Source organism: Chlamydotis macqueenii, chromosome 12, assembly GCF_036417535.1.
Source record: "Chlamydotis macqueenii isolate bChlMac1 chromosome 12, bChlMac1.mat, whole genome shotgun sequence".
NCBI classification, from domain to species: Eukaryota; Metazoa; Chordata; class Aves; order Otidiformes; family Otididae; genus Chlamydotis; species Chlamydotis macqueenii.
Window position 1 is genome coordinate 14,144,488 of NC_141567.1, and position 22,778 is coordinate 14,167,265.

General features: G+C 34.4%; 1 protein-coding gene across 3 annotated transcripts in view; it reads left to right on the forward strand.

Moving 5' to 3' along the window:
• Positions 1-22,778, forward strand: part of UNC13C (unc-13 homolog C) — a 160,447-nt gene that overhangs the window by 26,530 nt on the left and 111,139 nt on the right. For 2 of the 3 annotated variants that reach the window (XM_086757417.1, XM_086757418.1), the window contains exons 4-6: positions 7,277-7,355; positions 15,447-15,518; positions 19,376-19,595. In XM_086757417.1, coding sequence (XP_086613543.1) covers positions 7,277-7,355; positions 15,447-15,518; positions 19,376-19,595 — 371 coding nt within the window. Of the gene's footprint in view, positions 1-7,276; positions 7,356-9,183; positions 9,190-15,446; positions 15,519-19,375; positions 19,596-22,778 lie in introns of all 3 variants that reach the window. The other variant, XM_086757419.1, reaches the window with a different exon arrangement.

The following is a 22,778-nucleotide window of genomic DNA, read 5'->3' on the forward strand; positions in this document are numbered from 1 at the left end:
CATCCTCATCTCAACCTATGAGTTTTCCTTTCTTCTCGATTCTCTCCCCCATCCTCTGGGGAGGGGGAGGGTGAGTGAGAAACTGTGTGGTGACTAGGGCTAGACCAGAACAGTAAGCATACTTTTTTAAATTGCCATGAGGCATTTTAATGAAGAATGTCTAGAAATCTTAATATACAAGCTGCTGGAAAGCCAGATGTGATTTCCTTACTCATGCCTTGTCAGATGAAGTACAAAATACTTGATCAGGGAATGGAAAAGCAACCATGCAATCTACCAGCCCGCTGCTGAAAAAATTTTGCTGTTAGATAAAGTTAAATTCCAGCTGAACTAGACAAGAACTCTTACCTGGACTGAACAAATGGGAGGAAAACAAAACATGAATACCATATAGAGATATATTGGTTATTATCTGTAGAAGCGTTACCAAAAAGAAACAAACAAACTCCAAACTTGTTACTCCTAGTCTTTAACTATCTTGAAATATGAATATCACATCTATTAAAAACTTTCACTTTGGTGAAACAAGAGAGTTTCCAAGTATCAGAGATACATCAACTGGATGATGATTGAAGCAGAGGCTAAGACTAGTTATTGATTAATATGTCAATCACAAAAAAAACCCTAGGAATAAATTAGTATTTGAATGCACTCTCTTACTTCAGTAATGCTGATAGAATACGTACATTTGGATGCTACCCAGATTCAGACGTGTGTAGGCTAGGAACAGTCAGTTATGTGTTCCTGTGGATGTATTTCTAAATCCATGTGATGTCACATCTGCAGAAATTATTAATTAATCAGAGGTGGAAATGTAGTTAAGTTGTTTGGCCATAATTCCATGATGACACAGTACGCTGAAAATTCACAGCTGCCTAAATATCTGGATTTAAAAGATAATTAAGGTTTGGGGTTTTTTTTTTTTTTTTTGTAAGATACAATCTCACCACCATCATTAGTGTGTCATTGATGTTTCAATATTGCTTTCAGTCTATTTTTCCTCTTTCTGCTCCAGGAGGTTTATATTCTTATTTTGGTCAGGTGCTATGATCCTATGATAATGACAACCATAGAGATGTATATTGTCAAAGTTAAACTGAATGTGGCATGTTATTACCTCATCTGGTTCTAGGAAGGTCTCCGCGCTGTTTTTGCAAATGAGTTTGTGTTGTAGAACTTCCTATTTCCACCTTATAAATTCTCACAAGCTTTATGCAAATTGTTTTGGTTTGTTTTTTTCCTTTCCCTTGTTGGTCTCCTTTCATTATTGTCGTGTTGATACTAAGGAAACCATTTACATAGATTTCAAGGATAGTAGAGGGAATTCAAAACGTGCCCTTGGTTTTATGGTATTGCAACAGTTCTGCTAAGGCAGCATTAATTTTCAGAAGGATGTTCAGATTTTTCTCTTCCCTGTAAATGTTGAGACCAGATTTTCCATCTATATAATTTTTGCAGCACTGTGAATACTCTGTCTCCGTTAATGTTGCTACTGATTTGCTCTGGTGTAAGGGTAAAGAATATCAGCAAATGTAGTTTTAATGCTCTTTTGCTGATGTTTGTTTTTAAAAACTTATTTTAGTTTAGGCCTTAGGAAATAATTTTAGTGTTTTGAGGGAGGTTGTGTGGGTTGTTTTTTGTTTTGTTTTGTTTTTTTTTCAAAATATTGAAAAAATAAAGGAAAAAAAGTTTACAAGTTGAAATGGTGGCACTTTGAGGCCACACTGCCTAAGGCTAGCATAAAGTCATTTTAATTGTCTAGCATCATCTCCTTGTAATGTGACAAGAAGCATGACAGGAAAAAAAGAAATGAGGTCAGAACTTCTTTGAAAGCAACTTTATTTTTTCCAAAAGCTGAGATGGCCCCAGAGACCTGTTAGCACAATTTAGAATATCTTTTGTTCTGCTTTGCTTGCACCTGGGGATGAGGCATTCAACAGATTTGTGATCAGAAGGCGGCAGGGGGAGACTCAAAGCTGTAGTCACAAAGTCTGTTTTATTGCCTCAGCTAGAATTTGAGCATGTGTCAATATATCCTAATGTGTGATTAATTCATATATTTACTACAGAAATATGATTGACAAACATAATTTCAAAATTTTAATGACATTAATATGCATACTCATTTGAGCATGTAGTGTGTTGAAATTTGGGTGGATGTAGTCCTTTAGTTTAGCCTAGTTTACTCCAAAATTTTTTGACAACTTCTTGAATTGACTAGGATAACAGGTTTTCTTCCATGGAGGTATTTGGCTCATTTCTTTCATTTCCTAATATAGTATTTTTAGATCATATTAAGACCATTTTAATCCAACTTTCATTTTCAAAGAAAGTGCTAGGCATTTCTTTGCTGACATTTTAATATACTGAGGATGAGAAAAAGCTGTAAATCCAGTCCTGTAATTATTTCTGTAATGCTGGCATTTTCTCCAAGTATTCACACACAATTTTAGAACTCCAATTTCAGTTTTCCACTCCAGTAAAAATTATGTATTGCTACCCAAGCATGGATTTGTGGGTCTTCAGGCAGTGTGGCTGTCTCATAATTATTTTCATTAACTTGTGTGGTTCAGTTTTTAAGTTTTTACGAAAGCCACTGGCTACATTTTATGATTATAATATGCAGCAATGATACATTTCTTCTTCCATTCCTCATCCTGTGGTTGAATCTTCAAAAAATTAATCTCAATTTTCATGACATCAGATAAACATTTTAAGTTATTAGGTCTTCCAAGGTGTTTTATTTATCCCATTTAACTACATAAGTTTAATTATACTATCAACCAGACTAATCTAATCTGAAATATTATATAATCGTAAGAACTTCAAGAAAATGAAGTATTCCAGTAACCTAAAATGTTATGTTCAATGCAGACTGATTTAAAAACCAAAACGATGAAACCTCACCTCTTCATTTTTGTAATTATTTTCCTCTGGAAATTAACTCACTTATGCAGACCTTGAAGAGTGGCTGTGATTCCTTCCAAATTTTTTATACCTAGGAGTGAAAAGAAAAAAAAAAAAAAAAGAAAAACCTCTTTATATGAGACAGTGAGATGTTTCATTTTTAGTGACAAAAATACTAACAGTTTTGCAATTATTTATTTTGATCGAATACAGATATTGTAACTTAAGATTGATGCCTTTCATAAAATTAAAACTGTTAAGTATTTGTAATATTACCAAAACTGTAATTTTCTAAGAACCACTAGTGAATATGTACAGTGCCACAACTCTCAATTTGTAATTCAGTCTTCTAAAACTGAGGGCTGAATTTAGGGTAAAAGTGTTGGAATTTTTTGTAGTGTTATATCAAGTATACAGAAAAGAGCAGCACACCAAGAATCAAAATTTCAAAACGGGGTTTTGAATAGTTTAGTAGAGGAGCTGTCTGCTTATATGGGCTGAAAGGAAACCAGAGTTGATTAAGTCCTCATTTACAAGAAAGGGTACATGTGTATATACATATGCATACGCATAGATAACCTGTCACGTTCTTCACCATACAGTTATAGAACAGAAATTACTGCATGTTTTGCTATTGGGAGTTACATCTGGATTGCTGTGCTAAACTGCCAATCTAGGAAAAAAATCGGATTTTATTAGAAGATATTATTGTTTTCATCAGAGTTCATTTTGAGTGTTTTGATTATAACTTTAAAGTCCTACATTTGTCTATAATAAAGAAAGAAGAATAATTTAACTTGGATGAACAGTATAAAGCTCATGAGTGCTGGCAGGGTTAGACTAGACAGGGTATTATTTTTGCTGCTGTAACTAACGGAAAAAGATCTATTGTGATGCTTTAAAGCTATCTTATTTTAACTTTCTTCAGCATCTTATTGACAGCTCAAATATTTGAGAATCTCTATGAAGAAGTACAGACAGCTGACCAAAGCTGACCAAAAGTCAGCTTAAGGCAACCCAATTGTCTCTGGAAAATTGCACCAGAACGACATTCTCCTTGCACTGAAAACGTATTTTTGCTTTTCTCTTCTCCATATCCTGTTGGTTCTTTGGGTGACATTTTGAACTAATGAATTTTTCAGCTCCCACTTTAGCTACAATTAAATTTAAAAAATAAATCCTAGTAGGTGACTCCCAACTTGGTAAAACTCTGGAATAATTAGTTTTCTCTTGTCTAGTTGCTGATGGAGATGAAGCGAATTGAATGAGTAGGGTGACAGCTTATCTGATTAAGTATTTTTGTGTGAACCTAACACTTCACTGTGTCCTGTACTATATCTAAAGAGAGTATGGGAAAATAGGTCCATACAAGCCCCACTCAAAGACTGTGAAGCGGAAGATCAACTGTAGGGAAAAACTACTTGCTGCTGTCTTAGCCAGCTTGCTCATTCTCAGGCAGTTACAATATTTCATGCATAATGTATCATACATGCACTGAGCTTTCATGTGACTGTAGAAAAAAAAAGGTCCAAATAGATAACAGATAAGAAATATCATTTCACCAAAACTGGACAGTTCCAGAAAATGTAGGAATATTTGTACCATTCTTTTTAAATTCTTTGCCATAGTTAGACTAGTTAATGATTCTTATGTGACCAGTTTATATCTTTTATACATTATTTTATCCTTTTGCCTGCAAATATCTTTTGGACTGACAGGCCTCTATAGTGTACAGTAAATCTTTATTTGAGTCAGTCACAGCTGTTAACATATCTTTTATTCAATGCAGTGAATAGCTCAGAAATTATTAATCCACTGCCATTGATTACTTTCAACTTTTGCAGAATAAGAACTTCTCTGTGAATCAATAGGTGATCATATGATAAAATAGAACTCAGACTATCCTACTAGCTTTACTCCTCCCAGCTATCTGAAATTAGTTGTTGCTTTGTGATATGACAGTGAAATGTGGTGTGGTTTTTATTTTTTTTTTTAATCTGTGGGGAAAAGGATACAATTTATGGAAAATCTTTAATAGTTATAATTTACTTGGGGAAAAATCATCTAAGTCTGGCACCATATGAAAAAGAATACTAAGTTATTAAGACAGAGGAAAGATCTCTGAAGTCTAAATGATTGATGGTGTTGGGAGAGCTGGGCATGGGGTTTTAGAATTTGTTCTTAGTCCTCTTAGAATGTGTGGAGAAATATTCTTGACTCCACAGAGGTTTTAAACGTTAAATTCATCAATTTTGGGGGTTGAATCTTGTGTATATCAGTGTAAATATTAGGAAACCTTTATCACAGTCTTTGCAGGTGTGTTAAACTACAAGATTAAATGTACATGTAGATGATCCTGAACATTATATTTAATCTTTTAAAATCCGTATTAGAAAGAATGTTCAGAGTGTCTTTTTTTTAATTAAAAACTATGAGAAATGGGCTTTGTTCACTCTATGGGCTTTATCTGTGTATTAACAGCTCCAAATATATAATATCTAACTTACTTCTGAGCTTTAGTATTTGGCAGCTATGGTAAGTGCTTCATCACAGTAATGCAATCTGTGGGAGTGTAGTGTGCAGCAGTATCTTCTGACTCATTATTTCTAGTATTAGCTTTAACAGTTAACAGTTCCTTGATGCTAATTAATGTCTTGCATCCAAAGCACAGACTTCAGTGTTTTCCATGCCACAATACCTATTGGTTTTAACCCAAATGTTTTTTTCCACTGTGTGGTTTTGTAAGTTTACTTTCGATTCCATCTTAGGGATTTGTTCCCTGCTATATAAAAATACTCTTTCACCTTAAGGATAGCTTCTCAAATTCCTTTTGCAATTTATTCTGCTTGGAAAGCTGCCTACGAAGTAGTCTGTTAGCCCAGATTTGCTGTATTAAATTCACCTCTTATTTATGGTGTAAGCACGCTTGTGTCTCACATATGTTAGGACTTTGGACAAGAAAGCACTCCCATTTCCCTCCAGATCAGCAGCTGGACCTGTCCGTGGTGCTGATACTGCCAAAGATAAAGTCTCACCAGAATTTCAAAGTATGAGAGTTATTGAACAGAAGGTGAAGAAATACCCCCCAAAATACAGATGCCATTATGCCGCTTTACCTTTTCTCTCCTCTGATTTTAGCTCTATTAAGCTTCACCCAAGCTGAACTCTTTGAGTCCTCTATCAAGCACACTCCAAGAAAGTATATTTGCTGCTCCACATCTGTTTAAAGTAAAGCATGGAAATAAATACTGCCAGTCCATCGCTATGTCCATTTCTGGAATTTGTGAACTCTAGTAGTGGCAGGGGATTATAATCCTCAAGTCAGCAGAGAGGTTTATTTGGGACAAAGTACTGACGCTTCAGGAGAAAGTGAAAATTGTGTCACTAATTTCAGTTAAATCTATTCTCACCCAATAATGGTGATGTGTATAAAGAATATGAGAGTGTTTAGATGATAAACTGTTTGCAGTGACATGTCCTTTTTATACTTAGAGAGAGAGAAATATAAGAACAACTGAACAGGGTATTTAAGACAGTGCCAAACAGAAGGAGCATGGAGGGGTGAATTTTGGGTCTTGAAAAATATGCTGTCACAGCTTCTCTGACAGTCTCAAGGTATCTCTGAATTAGGTCTGACAAGGTATATAGTAATCTTCCAACATCCACTGTGGAAAAAAAATCAGAAGGATAATACCAATATTGCCTATTCTGAAAAGTCAGGGAGAATATGGCATACTGTTACCGGATCAGTGTGTGTTCTATTTAATCTTGTTAGTGTGTGTCAGCCTTTTATTCTTTCAAGTGGCTTCAAGTTGTTCTTTACTATCGTTTTGAAGTTGTATGTAAGATCTAATACGGAGTTTAAATGTGTGTTTAATGAAAAAGCTTAAACCAGGCAAAAGAAAATAATTATAGTCACTGGAATTATCTTAAAATGTGACAAGTTCTGCTTTCCACATTCACATGGACTCATGAGAAAATATGATTATGTATTTAGGTAGATATTTTACTCCTTTTATGAAATTTTATATACTCTACAATGTTGGGCTCCGTTCCAACTGACAGATATGCAAGTTCTCTTGATGGAAAGCTACTGTTATAACTTCTAAATCTATGGTAAAAAGTTTTAGGAGGTATTAAGGAACCTTTCAGCTACTCTTTGCTTTGAGTGAATGCCACGAGAAAAAGTCAGCCACACCAGGAACACTCTTGTTAATTTTTCATAAGAGTTAGAACACTTACCTTCTTTAGTTGATAACTGCCAATTTTGATTTTAACAGTAAATACAGATCTTATAAGAAGTTCTTAAGGACTCAAACTTGTAAGCCACAGGTTTTTATTTTCTTCTTGGCCTTTTAATCTCCTACAGTGCTGGCCGTGGGCTGTATGGAATTGATAGCATGCCAGACCTGCGTAGAAAGAAATCTTTTCCCATTGTTCGAGATGTGGTAAGTGACTTCTGACGCCATGAAACTGTTCATTCATCACTTGTCTACTTTTTTTTTGTAATTACTATTGTGCATGTGAATGATAGTTTTATGGAAAAAAAAAATGTATCTTGAAAGAATGGATTGAGGCCAGTAAAAGTCAATGATGCGATTTTTATGATATACTAGATAAGTCTGAGTATCTTACAGAATATTTAGGTATTACTTGTGGAATGAAGTAATGTGTGTTTCATGCAAAAATAAACTACTAATTTTCATGTTGAATTAGCTTATAAAGACAGCTGTTATTGAGTGCTTGTGATACCTATTGACTTGATTTATTATTATACTGAAGGAGGAAGAAACTTCCCTTTAAAAAGCAACCCTCTTGCAGTATTAATGTTTTAAAGATTTATGCATACTTTTGGTACAAGATGAAGTATGTTATTTTAGCAGTTATTGTAAGCAATAATAATCTAGGCAAATAGATTTCAGAAAGATGAAAAGAATGGCAGTTTCTTCGAGATTTATTCTGATTTCCTGTCTAAACAAGATCAAATAGAATCTCTTTGCTCTGAAGAATTTTAACGGCCATTCACATTTCTTTTTTTCTGAAGTATCAAATCAATAATTCAATAAAATACATATTTAGTCTCTGATAGTAGTGAGCATCCAATCCAATTTCTCATTGTAAAGGAATGATGGTGAGTCAGCCAAAGTAAATGTTTACTATAGTTGTCTTTGAAAGATCAATATTTGCCAAATTATTGCTCAATGTTTTCTCACCTATTCTGTTCAGTTACTCTACAGTGATATACCATACTATGTAAATGATTGCAAAGAGAAAGCATAGCAAACATTTAAGAATAGAATTCCTTCTGAAATAAATGAAAAGTTGCAATTTATGACATAGTAGAGCCTGCATTCATTGAAACTATCTTTTTGACAGTAGCCACTCCATTGTAAGTTGTATTATGCATAAGTATAATTTACAGACATGTTATGACACTTTTGTACATATTACATAGCACTTTATTCTTAACTGTTGGAACCAATCTATTACAAGCTCAGAATGGGTATTGATGGGTATTGTTCAGAATGAGTTAAGACTTCAGAATCTTAGTATTTACTATTCACTTTAAAAAACATAATAATTATCAAAGTGAAACAAAAAAAGAAAATTCACATTTTGAATGGTGGAATAAAACATCATTACATAGCAATCAATGATTGCTATGTAATGATTACTACTTTACTGTCCAGTTATTGAATGATAACTCCTCTTGAAGGAGTTCTACCTTTAATAAGTGGAAGTTGTGGAGTTTTAAAACTGAAATTTATTCTACAATTTAAGCACTATGGACTTACAACATAGATCTTAACTATGTGTTCTTTAACTGTATACTTCTTTAAAATAGTAAATTGTGTTACAATTCAGTTCTGCAGTTGTAAATCTAAAATAATTTTGCCACCTTAAGAGGAACTTATTTTAGACTTAGTGTAGGTCATCTTCATCTTTGAAAGAGTATTTGTATTTGAAGGTATGTGCATTTTAAGCAAAATCTTTTGAGCTCTGAGCTTGTAATAGATTGGTTCCAAAATAGCTTGTTTAAATCAGTAACTTAATTCTCAGGTCCTTGTGAGATATGTTACATTGTAAATTATCTTTTTATATGTTTACTCATATGACTGTTTCAGAAAAATAGAAGAAATAATGCTACAAATGAGTGCTAGACTCTTTTGACACTAACTGAAATAGATATCATTTGGTATCTTTTTTTTTGCAATCAATCTGACAAATTATTAATATTCTTTGTAATTTCTTTCCTATCTCGGCTGGACTTTTCAGGCTATGGTAAGTGCTTTTATACTGATAAATGTTCTAAAATGTTCATGTTTTGTCCTCTGCATCATATGTGCCAAAATTATTAGAAAAAGTTTATGTTAAGAAGTTGTCCGTGTATTCCAAATATCCTTTGTAATGATACAAGCAGATTGTTTAGGGCACAGTTGTCATGCTTCCACTGTGTAACTGAACAACATTAGGTACCTAGATAAAGAGAAGTTGAAAGTGTTCCCTGCTTTTAAATCCTGGTAAAAAGTGAGTTTCTCAAAGCAAATAAAGGCTCTCATGTACTATGGTGTAATTTTTTTTTCTGGTAAATAAATTAATAACTCATGGAAATATTTTCTTTTTTCCACCACCTTGTGAAGGTCCCTCATTTTCCTAGTCCCCCTACAATTTTTCTCTACATTAGTTTTCATGCTTTCAGCATGGTATCTCAATATAAGGTTTATTAAAATGATGTACATTTTCTTAAGATGATATCTTTGACCCCCATTTGTTTCCATAAATTCACATTTTGAAAAAATCCAATTTTCAACTGCAGCATTACTAGTTCTCTTTCTCCTAAGTCTCTGAGAGCACTATTTCCACTAAGGCATTGAGATCCTCTGCTTTTCCTGCTTATTTTTAATTGAGTCACTAGGGAGGATAAGGCAGTCAAAATCCATCTACAGGAACAGTTCTCTTTACTGTAGTCATGAGTTTCACTATGGGTCATTATTAGAGATCTGATAGAATATAGATATAGGAGGGAAAGACAATGAAAGAAGTGATCGTTCAAGTGGAGTAGCAATACAGAGAGGTGTTTGAGTAACAATGCAGAGAGCTTGAACAGCCAGAAAAAAAGTCAAGTGCACTTGCAGATGTAAATGGCTGTAGCTTTTACTTTTAAACAACTTGTTCTCTCTTTTGTACTAGTTAAAGCTTTTATTTGAGGTGAGACTACAACCAGGGAGAGGAATAGCAATAATTACAGTGGAGGTTAGAAGTGCTTAATTCACGATGTCCAAATAGTTGTGGTGACCTGCCCAGTCATACACAAAGGTAGCTGGCTCTATTTTTCTGTCTCACTATTCTTTAATCTTTGGTTCTGTTAATGTAAGTCATCATTTCGAATGTTATGAAAACTCTAGAAAATTCCTGGGTTTATTTGATTTAAAGGTGACTTTATACTCTACAATCACTGTAATCAGGCAAATTTCTTCTTTTTATCACTCAAGAATGTATTATTACTTAGCTTTATCATTTGATTATGAGAGTACAAGAATAATTCGTGAATCCTTGCTGCTGTTGTAATACAGTCTGCTTGGTTCATACTGTTGAAGTGAACACATCAGATGAAGCAACTGCTCATTTCAGCTAAAGCAATAATTCACTGATACTTCTTTTTATGTAAGTGTCTCCACAATAAAAGTATTTGTAGAGGCTAGAAATCAATTATGGTAGCTTTAACTCTCTTAAGATAGAAGGCATTCATATAAATTGCAGCTGCCTCATTCTCTGGTTTTGTACATTATCAGAGCAATCATTAGACAAAAGCTAAATATTCGGACTGTTTTACAGTAAATCTCCTATTTGTAGTCCATTTTTTAAACTCCTTTAATGATTAACAGACAAAATGGGATTAAGTATTTTAATACTCATACATCAAATAAATAAACTGTAAAAATATTCAAACAGTATTTGTATATTTGTAGAGCTTTCTTAATTCTACTCAATGAAAATCATAATAATATGATTACATTCCTTTATTTCACACCTATGTGTTCCAGGAATTATGAATTAATTGTAGGGAAATAAAGAAATTATTTATGAACTTTTTTTTGGTTTTGTTTGCTTTCAGTGCCGTTTCTGACTAACCTTAATACTGAGAATGTTCTTAGAGGCTGGATGGGGCATGCTGTTGTGTCTGTGCTGTGAAAACAGATATGAAGAAAAAGTAAATGGTATTACAGTGTTGTCCAGTAATGATTGTGTGGTTAAGCTGAGTTGCTATTTCCTTTCTAAATCTGTTTTCTGGGCTTAATACTGGAGTTCTGCTGAACATTTCAGGATTAGATATCAACATTTTTAGTAGAAAAATTATAGGAAGTCGGTAAGTAATTTTGGACAATAGCTTGTTTCCTTTTGAGTAATTTCTTCGTCCTTCCTACTTCCTCCTCCCTCCCCTCCCTCCCCCCCACAAGCAACAGAGTACAAATCATCTTTCCAAATAATAAAGTCGAGATCCCTAGAGTGATCAATTACCTGTAGTTGCTCAAAAAGAAATAGTTCTGACATCATGCAGCTTTTAAATGCTGAAAACATGTTTTGTTTTTTTTTTTTTCTGTCAGATTCACCTCCAGTGGGTAACTTTTACATTGCATTAGAAATATAACAGTATTTGTAAAGTGGTAACTCTGTCTTCAACTTCTTTTTTTTCTTTTTTTTTCTTTTTTTTTTTTTTCCCTGGTATTAGCAGTCTATGGATTCTGTTTAAGAAAAAAAAAAGTGAGGGAAAAGATGTTCAGGAAAACTGAAACCCCCTGTAAAAACAGAGGGATGAGTATTGCATGGTACAGCCAGCATTCATGAACAGTTGAAAAACATCAGCTTGACTACTACTTCCTTCCTGCTACTTTGGCTGCGAAGAACACAGCTTTGTTTTATTTCATCATGGCAGGTGGCTCTTTTTTTTCATGCACACATTTTTTCATTTAACATTTAATTGTAGCTTGAGCCTAATTGTCTTTTAGTTATGGTTACCACTATTCAATGTTTTTGCTAGAGTTACTTAATTTATTTATTTTAGCTGCTAAGGCAAATTTGGAGGTAATACATAATATAGTTTAGATACAAGTTGTCAGAGTTTCTAAAAGGACTAAAGCACAAAGGAGACTAAGTTATTTTAAATCCTATATCAGAGATTTGGAAAAACATTTGAAAATAAATAGACAGTGGTCTGCTTTATCATCTTCTCTTATTATTTGGCTATTAAAAATATTTTTGTTCATATATTTATGATGCAATAGTACCTACATAGATCTTTACACTCTGCAGGTCAGATTCTCATATAAAGACAGACATGAGGTACTATCTGACGATCAGTTTGGGAGGGTAAGCAAGTGTAAACAGCTGAACAAGGCTTGTGTCTTGCTAAAGGAGAATAGTGAAATGCTTCAGGCTCCTGTTGCTCACCCTGTTCCTGGAGGCTACAGATAATTAGCTGCAGTTACCTTTCTTCTTTGCTACTATTTCAAAACAGAAGGGTAGCAGGCGGAAAGTTTCCTTGCCACATTTGTAATCTGTCACCTTGTTTCCCATAAATTAGTCTGGCAGCATTTTTTCTCTTCCTCTTTTCAAAATACTCACTCCTCCTTGCCTCATTCCATTCTTAAGAGCAGACACTGTTGTGTGTTTGTTCAGTGCTTCAAGCTGTTGAATTATCACCAAGGACAGTATTTCATAACAGAAACATTTTATTTATTTGTTTTCTCTTGAAGATATAGTTTATTCTGACAGTGAATTTTTTTTTTATTTTTTTCACTAAATTACCTGTAAATTTAATCTGTAAGACTGTTAACTTTACTGGTTTATCACAAAACCTTCTAGATGTCACTTTCTTCTATTATCCTTCCAATATGACAAACGATTTATTAAGAACAGCCTAATTATATATTTCCTATTAGGCTTTGTTATTTTATATAGGACACTGTACTATGATTTTAGACACGTTGCTGACTAAGGAGCAAAATGGTTAAGCTACGTAATTCCAGGAGGAGCCCTTGGGAGAATTGGGCCTCAAGGATGCATGACAGGGTCAAAATTGCTTCCCTACTTCCTGTTTTTTCACAGGAAATAGTATCTGTTTATTGACTTACACTGATAGCATGAAACTGCAGTTTTCCTGCTTGCTCGTGTACTTTGACTGATATGTTGCTGGAGGACAGAACACTGTCATTCAAGGTTAATGTTGTTATGCCCTTTGTAACTCTGCCCTAACAAGCGTTCCACCTTGCTCTAGCCTGGAATGGCAAGGATTGTGTATTTTAGACCTAAAAGGGTCAAATAACTTTCTAAGTGTAAGGGATGTAAAGATTAGAGGTCGAAACTGTAAAACTAACGTACTGTGGGCAAGTCAAGGTAAATGGCTACGTTCCAAGACTTTGAGAATAAACCTCTGCCTCAAGAGGGATCAAAAAATGGGTGCTTTTAAAAGGAAACTTTTTAAACCTAAACCTCTACTGATTATAAAAATTGTTTCTTTTTATCTTAATGTCCTCAACACTTTTTTGCTTGCCATTTCTCACTTTGATATGTGGGTCCTATAGCATTAGATTTTGTCACAGAAAGTTTGAAAAAGTAAAGCTTGGGCTCTGTTAAATATTTCCTGTAAATTTTTCAGTCTCACTGGTGCACGCCAATGGAATTTCCCATATTCACAAACATAGAAGGAATGGAAGGAAAAGATGGTCACAGGGAAGCAAACAGAATTATTTACTTATTAATAATAGAGGGGGAAAAGCGATAGCAAATTAATGGCATAGGCTTGGTTAACTGATGAGTGTTCAAAAGCAAAAAAAAAAAAAAAGGGAAAGGAGTTATTTTGATTCCATATTAAGTGTAATAGGACAGTGATTAATCAAATCAAATATTTCTGTGCCAAGGATGACTTCTTAGCCTATAATTGGTTTCACAAGATTAATAATTTTGTGTCTATCTGCAAGTTTAATTATTATCAAGGGAAAAGTTATTGAAAATTGAATGAGTGTGTTCTCAGGGGAAATTAAGTATTTAAAATTAACAGTTTTAGTATCTCTAAGTAAAAAAAAAAGTCCATTTAAAATTATAAAATGGGAAGAAATTGGAATTGTCTCTCCATCCAAAGATTAATGGTATAGTTCTTCTGCTGATGTAAACCCAGATTGCTTCTGACCCAATATGTATTTCATAAAAATAAGAATGTCTTATGCAAAACATCATCTAAACTTTTGCTGTAATAGCTTTATAATGGTGGACTACAGAGACTCAGTTCACAGTAAGGTGAAAATCTGTATCGTTACAACAAAGACAACAACAGACTTATAGTTAGGGGGTAGTATAATTGATCATCCTTATATTGCTAGACTATGAGGGCAACAGTGTAGGACAAAGCAGGTGCTGGATTGTGGAAGAACAGAGATAAAGCACAAGTATAGAGGCCCACCTGGAATTATTTAGAGTAGGGGGAAGGATGTATGAGCCGAATTTTTCAAGTAAAATACAGTAAATATAGCAGCGTTATGATCAGTATTTTATACAGCGGAATATGTCTTACCTGTTTCTGTCAGACCAGAAGGACTACTGATAGCAGAAGTGATATTCAGAGTTGAAATATTATTTGGAAAACACACAGAACTCATTTTCCCAGCATCTTTCTCCCTCTGATCATTATACTCTCTAATTAATTGTCAAGCACCCATTTTAAGTTACAGGGATATTGCAGTAGGCAAGATAAAATTTCTTTGTTTATTGTATATTTAAAATACTTTATTTTGAGTGCCTTTGCATGTACTATACTAGAGCAAATGAGATTGTCTCAGCAACCAAGGATGTAGTCCCTGGAACAGGGAGGCCTTCATATACCTTTAGCATCATATGGGCAAAAGAGGACAGATTGAGACAGAGTTCAGCCTTTTTTGCTCCCTCCAAGAACCAGAGCATTTCTCCATATAGCTAGTCATAGTACTGAATGAGTAGTGTCTTTAAGGAGAAGATTACTTTTAGGTTTCCCAAAGACTTTTTATTTCAGACGCATAGTGCTTTATATACATATACACAGCTTAAAAATGCTCAGTGAGTTACAAAAAATTATCCATTCTGATGACTTGAACCATAAGATTATTGCAAAATGATCTCCCATGTTGCTGCAGGCACAGACAGCTTCCAAATTAGGGCAGGATGCCTATCCTTATACTACATTAATTTGGCTGGCAAAGCGGAAGAACAGTGACAGGCTGTGGTTTAAAAAAAATGAGTCATAAACCTCTGAATAACAGGTTTTATATTAGAAATGGCAGTTCAGCTAGGCACTGCTGAAAGGAACAGTAATGATGATGGAAAACATGCTTACATTACATACTGAAACCTTAAAAGTTGTGTGCTGCAAACGTTAACTAAAAGTTTTTGTAACTCCTACATTTCTGCTTAACTCTGATAGCATAATCAAGTACTACTTGCCTTCCATTAGATTCCACAATTGGAGTTACTAGTATAATTTTTAACAGCTTTGCGTTTGCTTTAAACAGACACTTGCCGCTCGAAAATCTGGTATTTCCGTGGCCATGCTCATCCGGACCTCCATAAATGATGATGAAATGGTAAGTGTTTTCAATGGCAGATTTAAGTCATTTAAATAATGGAGAATTTTTTGTTCAAAGCTCTTCAGAAATTATGTCAGCCTTAAACACTCCAAACTGGATAAAACAGTGTGTATAAGCATTCCATTTGTTCTGTAGGAACTTTCAGAGATATTGTGCAGAATTTACTGACTAATCCACAGTGACAAGACCAGGTTTGCTTCAACTAAGCAAGAAACATTTGTTTTACAAAATAGTTATTTGGGGAAACCTTTTATTTTAAATTGTCCAGCTGCACTGTGCTTTACCTGCAGTCTTTCAGCACCTGTCTCTCTTTGCACTGTGAGTACAATTAGAATGACAGGACTGTGCAAGAAGATTTGTGTGATTATTATTTTTTCCCAGTTCTTATAAGTGTCTGGGACCTTATTTGATTTAGTAAATGCAACTCCTGCTGATAACACATATGAGTCTAGGTGAAGAAATATTTCATTTATACAAGAAGTGACCAGTAAAATTTCTTGACAAATCATATTCTCATAGCTAGTAAAACCTGTGTGTTGTGATTTTCCATTATTGACTTCACTTACATTTTGCAAAATAAATTTGTTTTAAACAAAAATTCAACAAGTGCCATTTTCTTCAAGAACATACTTAGTGTGATGCAATAAGATTTACAGAGCTGAACTGAGCAAAAGCACTAATTAAACAAATAAAGGGCCCCCTTTGTGTTCCTTAAATTGCTAGTGCAAACACAGCCTTCTAGAATATATCCTGCATTGAAAAAAAAAAGAAGTGTTAAATTTTTCTTACACTGTTGTTAAGCTCCATAGCAGAAGAATGGAAGAGCAGAATATGTTGACAGATATTCTGAGAACTGAAACCCATAGCATAAGTATACACATGTCCATCACTTTTCTCTGATTTGTTGTGAACTTTCAGTGCTTATATAGTAATCATAAAGGAACAATTTGGTAGTGCTCAGGGATGGATTGATGAGGTAGGAAGCAGCTGGTGTTTGAAATGGTCTTTCAGTAGTTATTTTGTTTTGCTATCTCAAAATAGCAGCAAGGTTGATAGAATGAAAAATAACTATGGAATCTTAAAAAGAAGTTAAAGGCAGAGGGAAAATTACAGAGAGCAAACTTATGCTATGCAATTGGTGCAAAATAAAGATTTCCATCTATGTTATAGATGTGACAAAAATACCTAGTTTCAGTAAAAGACCATGATACTCCATATGCTTTACTAAAAGATGTCTACTAAACAAAAAACTAAACCAATTTATAACTATTGCTACTTTTATGATAATAAATACAGGTTCAAATTTTTATTTATATGTCTCCCTCTGCAAAAACTACTAGGCTGTGACTTTGGAGGGCAGAACTTAATGCCCTAAGGTATTATCAAAACTGAGTAGAGCAAGATTTGGAAACAAAAAGAATAGACTTTTTCAGGCACAAAAGGACTCCATATAGTCTCCACAAAACTGGATGAAGTGCAGTCACTGATGAGAGATAAGGAAGAAAATCCCCTTTGGACAAGTTATTCCTCTGATAAAGGCTTTTCTGATTTTTACTCTCTCTCAACTTTTTTTTCTGGAGGCAATATTAATAACTCTGATGGAAGGAGATAATTTGACTGATTAGGTTTAATTTGGAAATTTTTGAACCGATACCTTCTATTAAAAATCAAATACCACTTACTCCAAAAATTAAAGCCTAAGGTTAAATGCTTAGAGCTTTTCCACCCAACATTGCTATCCTCCTGGTATGACACATTCATGATACTGTGTATGTTCTCACGCACTGATCCAAAGACATTTTAAGCAGTGTCAAAGTGTCAACTTCGGTGATGCTTAGGCATATGTTTACAATTGAGCATTCATTTAATTGCTTAGCTGAACAAGAAGACAGAGCTGCAAGTTTGTGAAAATAATACATCGATGGCATTCAAAAAGTATCTCAAGTGGTATATGACAGAAATAAACTTCACTTCGGAGGATAAGCAGATAACTAAATAATTCTCCCATTTATTAACAGTGTTAAGTATTGCCATGCCCAGAGCTCAGTGAATGCGTATAACGGATGTATTTAAACAGAGAAGAGTGTTAGGAATGAAAGGCTCTAAACAGTAAGATAAATAAAATTTTCCTTTGTGATTTTAGCTTTAGTAATAACAGGGGAAAGATCACGTTCAGCAGCAAAACCAATCTATAAATTGTCTTTCAAACGAAAACTTCATTTACCCTCAGATGTTTATTTCAAGGCCTGTTGAGCTGTGCCGTTTCACTACTTACTGTCATTTCAGAAACAGAGAAAAGTTACTGGTAAAATTCTAAAATTATATATACTGTGAAAAAACCAGCTGAACAGGGTTGAAAGGGCAGGATTTGTACTGATACTACTAGGGTTCTGGAGTGCGGGAGTGTAATCTGCAAGGGAATCTTCAAAGACCTGGTATCTTCTGAGAAACGTGATTCCTCAGCAAGAAGCATAAATACATTTTAGGCTGTTTTTGAAGTTTTCTTTCTGATTCCTGTAGCTGGTAAGGTGTGACATGGGAGGCAGAGAGTGGAGAAATGCAAATTCATCACAGATGAAGTTTGCCAAGTTGGGTGGCCGTGACTAGGCCAGTCCCTCTTAGGATCTGCCAAATCAAAGCAGTGCAAGACTTTTGCTTGCTTTTAGGAGAGTTACTAGATGGGCAATTGTCTAGGATAGGCTAAGAAAGCACCCTGGAGAACAATTCAATATTTGTTTTAGTCATTCCTACTATATCAGCTTTTCTTAATTCGGTTCTGCAGTGTTCTCAGAGGTGCTAGGATCAAATGTCCAAGAAGTGTCTGACCACATTTGTTTGGCCAGGCTTCACAGGATAGTTGTTTTTAGCATGTAACTATGAACTTGAATAGGAGCTGTTGCAGCCTAAGCTACTTAACATTTGGTTTTGTTATTTGTGGTGCTTGAACGTATGAATCAGTAGATTTATGGCTACATGTTAATGGTTTTCTCATGGTAGCAAAAGTCCTTTAATTGATGTCTCTCTGCAAATATGCACATAAAATATTGTATTTTTGTCAGACAATGTAATATTAGCAGAATATCGCACATATTGGGGCAGAGATGCAGATACATAAAACCAAGAGCATGTCAGTGTGCTGTCAGGTTAATATCTTGCATTTGGCATATACTTACCACAGCTGAATATTAAAATTATAGAAGTGTTAACAAATGCTTAACGGAATAAGTTAGTCGTGTTTGCTGTACTATCAGAACTGTGGCAGTGATGTTAATGTTTGTATGGACAAACCACACAAATTCCAAAATGCTGTTCCCCAGTTTGCTGCAGCCACATAGCCAGCATTACAGCTGCCTTGCATTATATCCACACAACATGAGGAGACAGTTGAACAGACTTTCAGAAATAGCCCACTTCCCACTGTGTTATCTCTTTTAATACAGTTTCTTTTTTTTTCCTAAAAGAAACAATTTATTCCTTTATAAGGGAACAAGTCTTGAACTTCTAATACAGTCATGGCAGCAATGTGTGCATTCAGTGGAAAAAACAACAACAACAACAAAAAAACAACAGCAAAAAACCCCACATATAGGACTCTGTGTTAATTAACTGACCTGATTCCAGCTTCACTCTCGTGTTTCTGTAATCAGTCAAAACGGTCATCCAGGGTTCTTCTGTCATCAAAGTTCAAGGTAAAATGAATAAATCAGTATTTTGCAAATTAGTTCATACTTGTATGTCTAGTTTGATATTTTGTAACATTGTAAGTGTAATGACATATACTTCAGCTCCAGTTCACTTGTATTAAACAGTACTTCAAACAAAGTCTTGATTATTTTTTTTTTCTTACCCAACAGAAAATACATGTCTTCAAGAAGACATTGCAGGCTTTGATCTACCCAATATCATCAACTACACCTCATAACTTTGAAGTTTGGACAGCTACAACTCCCACGTACTGTTATGAATGTGAAGGTCTACTGTGGGGCATAGCCAGACAAGGCATGAAGTGCACCGAATGTGGTGTCAAATGCCATGAGAAGTGCCAAGACCTCCTAAATGCTGACTGTTTGCAAAGTGAGTATTTCCTGACAGCTAAAGCTTTGCAATACCTCACACTATTTGATTTTGTGTGTACACTCAGATATTTCCTGAAATTAAGGGCTAGATCATCAGAAATCAGTGAAAGCATGTTGATGTTCATTGGCTGAGGAGCTAGGCAGAAACTTTTTGCTTTTGTCCTTGGAACTTGCCAAATGTTGCTGGTCAGTTATAAGACAATATTTGGTAGCATCAGTATATTATTTGCTTTCTACTCCCTATGGCAACATCCAGAGCAATTTGTTACATGATGTAAACTCTTTTTGTTTTATTTAATTCAGAACACAAGAAATGTTAACGCAAAGTTAAAAAAAATTTCCTCACACTTACTGTAGTCATATTAGTATGCTACAGAATAGCCAAAAATATGAAACACTAAGTAGAATCTTATCCCTTCAAAATATCAAACCAGGAATGTGTATGGGAGAAAAAACATTAGTGAGGAGGTCCTCTGGGACTAGAATTAAGGTGAAACAACCTTTTTCTTTGCTTTTCCATTGGCCAGATTGATTCCAGCCATCACTGATTCTCCTCCAAAAATAACTGAGGTGCATTTAAGCCATACCTAAATGTTCTAAACAATAAAAAACCAAGACCTGCAAACTTTCTCATATTCTGTTTTTTTTTAATGGAAAGGACTTTTACAACTCTGAACTTATTCCACATTGGTCACTGTTGATACGTTTGTGAAGGTTTACCTAGCTTTTACATGTAAGAAAATTACATAGATATTCCAGTCAGATCTTCTTTCTTCCTACTGTGTTCTCTATGTGAGGAGCTGTCACAAGGGACGAATTCTTAAGATTTATATTGTTCGGGAACTAATCACAATTTCCCAGAGCAACTGACCCCATGGAACATAAATCAATGACAAATTTCTAAATCAATCTGCTTAACTGTGCTTAATTGTGATTCTACACTGTGATGGAAACTGGGCTGTGTTTGACAGCTGAGCTTTTGACATAGTTTCACAATTGAGAGAAGAATATTTGCTTTGAAAATCAGATATTGTATAAGTATATTGTGCAGCATTAATATAATTGTTGGCGATGAGTTTTCAAAAGTGTGTAAAGTAGAGAAGATACTTGTGAGTAGCTTCTTCAATAAGTGCAAATAACTTCTGTTACCCAGGCAGTAACAAAAGAAGGTATGCTTTCATAATGTCAGTTCCTGTTCGCTGTTGTTGACTAATTATCCCATTTCATTCTAGGTATATTTTAAGACTAGCAAAAAATAATTAATTACACATCAACCCATTGATCTCTCTGTTTTAGGTAGTCATTTGATACAACTACTTCTGCTGGAAATCACTTGGTTTATATTACCTGGGCTTAGAGGCATGAAAATAAGTTAAAAGTATTATGAGCTTGTACTTATGCTTGTAACAGGTGCGCAGGTCACTTACCAACTAAATGCTCATTAAGTTGATGGAGGAAGTAGGAAGTAGAAATAGCTTTCTGAAATTTAATATCTTCCCTTATGCACATCTTGTTTAGCACTGTTTATGTACAGGAGGAAGAAAACATGGAGAAGCGGCACTGAATTGATTCTATTATTCTCAAAATGAAATATGAGATTCATCTTGTAGGAAGGCCTCAAAACAATTCTGTATGAATCGCAGTGGACCTAACTGAAGCTTACTCTGCACATTCTCAAAACTACTAATCCTTTACCTGTGTGCTAAAACACCTTCCTATGATATTTACATGCTGACCATGTTTCTTCCTGTTCCACCCTTCCTACTGTCAAGGAAATAAACTGCTACTAACTTTCAAAGAGCTGAGCTGCTTTTTTTCACAACCATGCAGGTGGCATGAGAGATGTGTCCATCCCCGTAACTGCTGAATCTTGGCTAAAACTGAAAAGTTGCAAAAGACATACAGAGTAAACTATCCTTTTAATCTTCCTTTTCTCTCATGTGAAGAAAAGCTCAACCCAGAGGTTCCCTGGCCCATATCACCAACCCAGAAAAACCATAAGTGTTTCAGAGTACCATTATTGCCTTTGAAGAGTTTTTACAAATATCTAAATGATATGATTGAGAGAAAGCCTTTCAAAAATAAATAGAATTGACAGTCATCTGTGGTGTAGAGTTTGGAATCATCAAACAACTGAGCCTTGAAAGAGTAAATCTCTGGAAGACAAACTACAGTTAAAAAAATATTTAACACCCCTAAGACATCCTGATCTTCCCATTAGTATGCAGATGTTTTTGAGCATCCTGTCATATTTTTTTTGCAACAGATTAATTGCTCAGCAAGTTTGAATATTATAATACTTTAGAAAATGATGTTCATATACTTTGTTTTATTTATGTTAAAGATATTTAATGTTCCACTGAAAAAATAAGTTGACTAGTGCAGTTGGTTAAATCTCTGTTTCTAAGAAGCTGATGCTAAAAGTATCACTTGTGAAATGAATGTGGTTCACTGTGGTTATTTTTATCACAGTTATCCTCATGGCCATCTCATAATCACTAGGACATATTGGCCTTCAGGCTTCTGTGACTTTTTAAAAATTTTTTTTAATATGTAATGATTGGTAATGTAGACTGTAGAAATTAATTAACATCTCAAGTTCTTTAAGGTCAATATCTAAGCTTGTTCTAAATTAGGTTTTAAAAAAAATCAGTAGTACTTTCATTAGACTTCTCATCTTCAACAAGATATCCCTTTCTAGTAGTAGATGCAATATTAAATCAGAATTTATTTCAATCATGTTGAGTTTGTATCAGTCCCAAGGGTATAAGAGACTTGTTAAATTCCTATGCAATATAAGTTACGATATTGTTTTAATTGGTCTGATCAATACTGCATGAAAAGAGCTGTTGATAGACTGTAAGCAATAAAGGATGTAAAAATAGCCATAATAAATAACTCAGGATCAATAGAAGGCTATGCTGATTTTTCAGTAAAGCATAAAGGAAGTTGCATTTTAACGCATATTCAAATTTTATCTGTATTGTCTCAAAAATCAGAAACATTTTTCAACAGGAATGTGTTATTGCTGTTCAAATTGTGACCAGGGTGTATTATTTGGTTATGATGTTGTATCTGTACTTTTCCAGGCAACTCAGCAACCATCTATTTTGTGATAAAATAACTAGAGAATTCTTTAACTGATATTTGGTTTCAAGGTAGCATTTAATTCTTTTTCTAC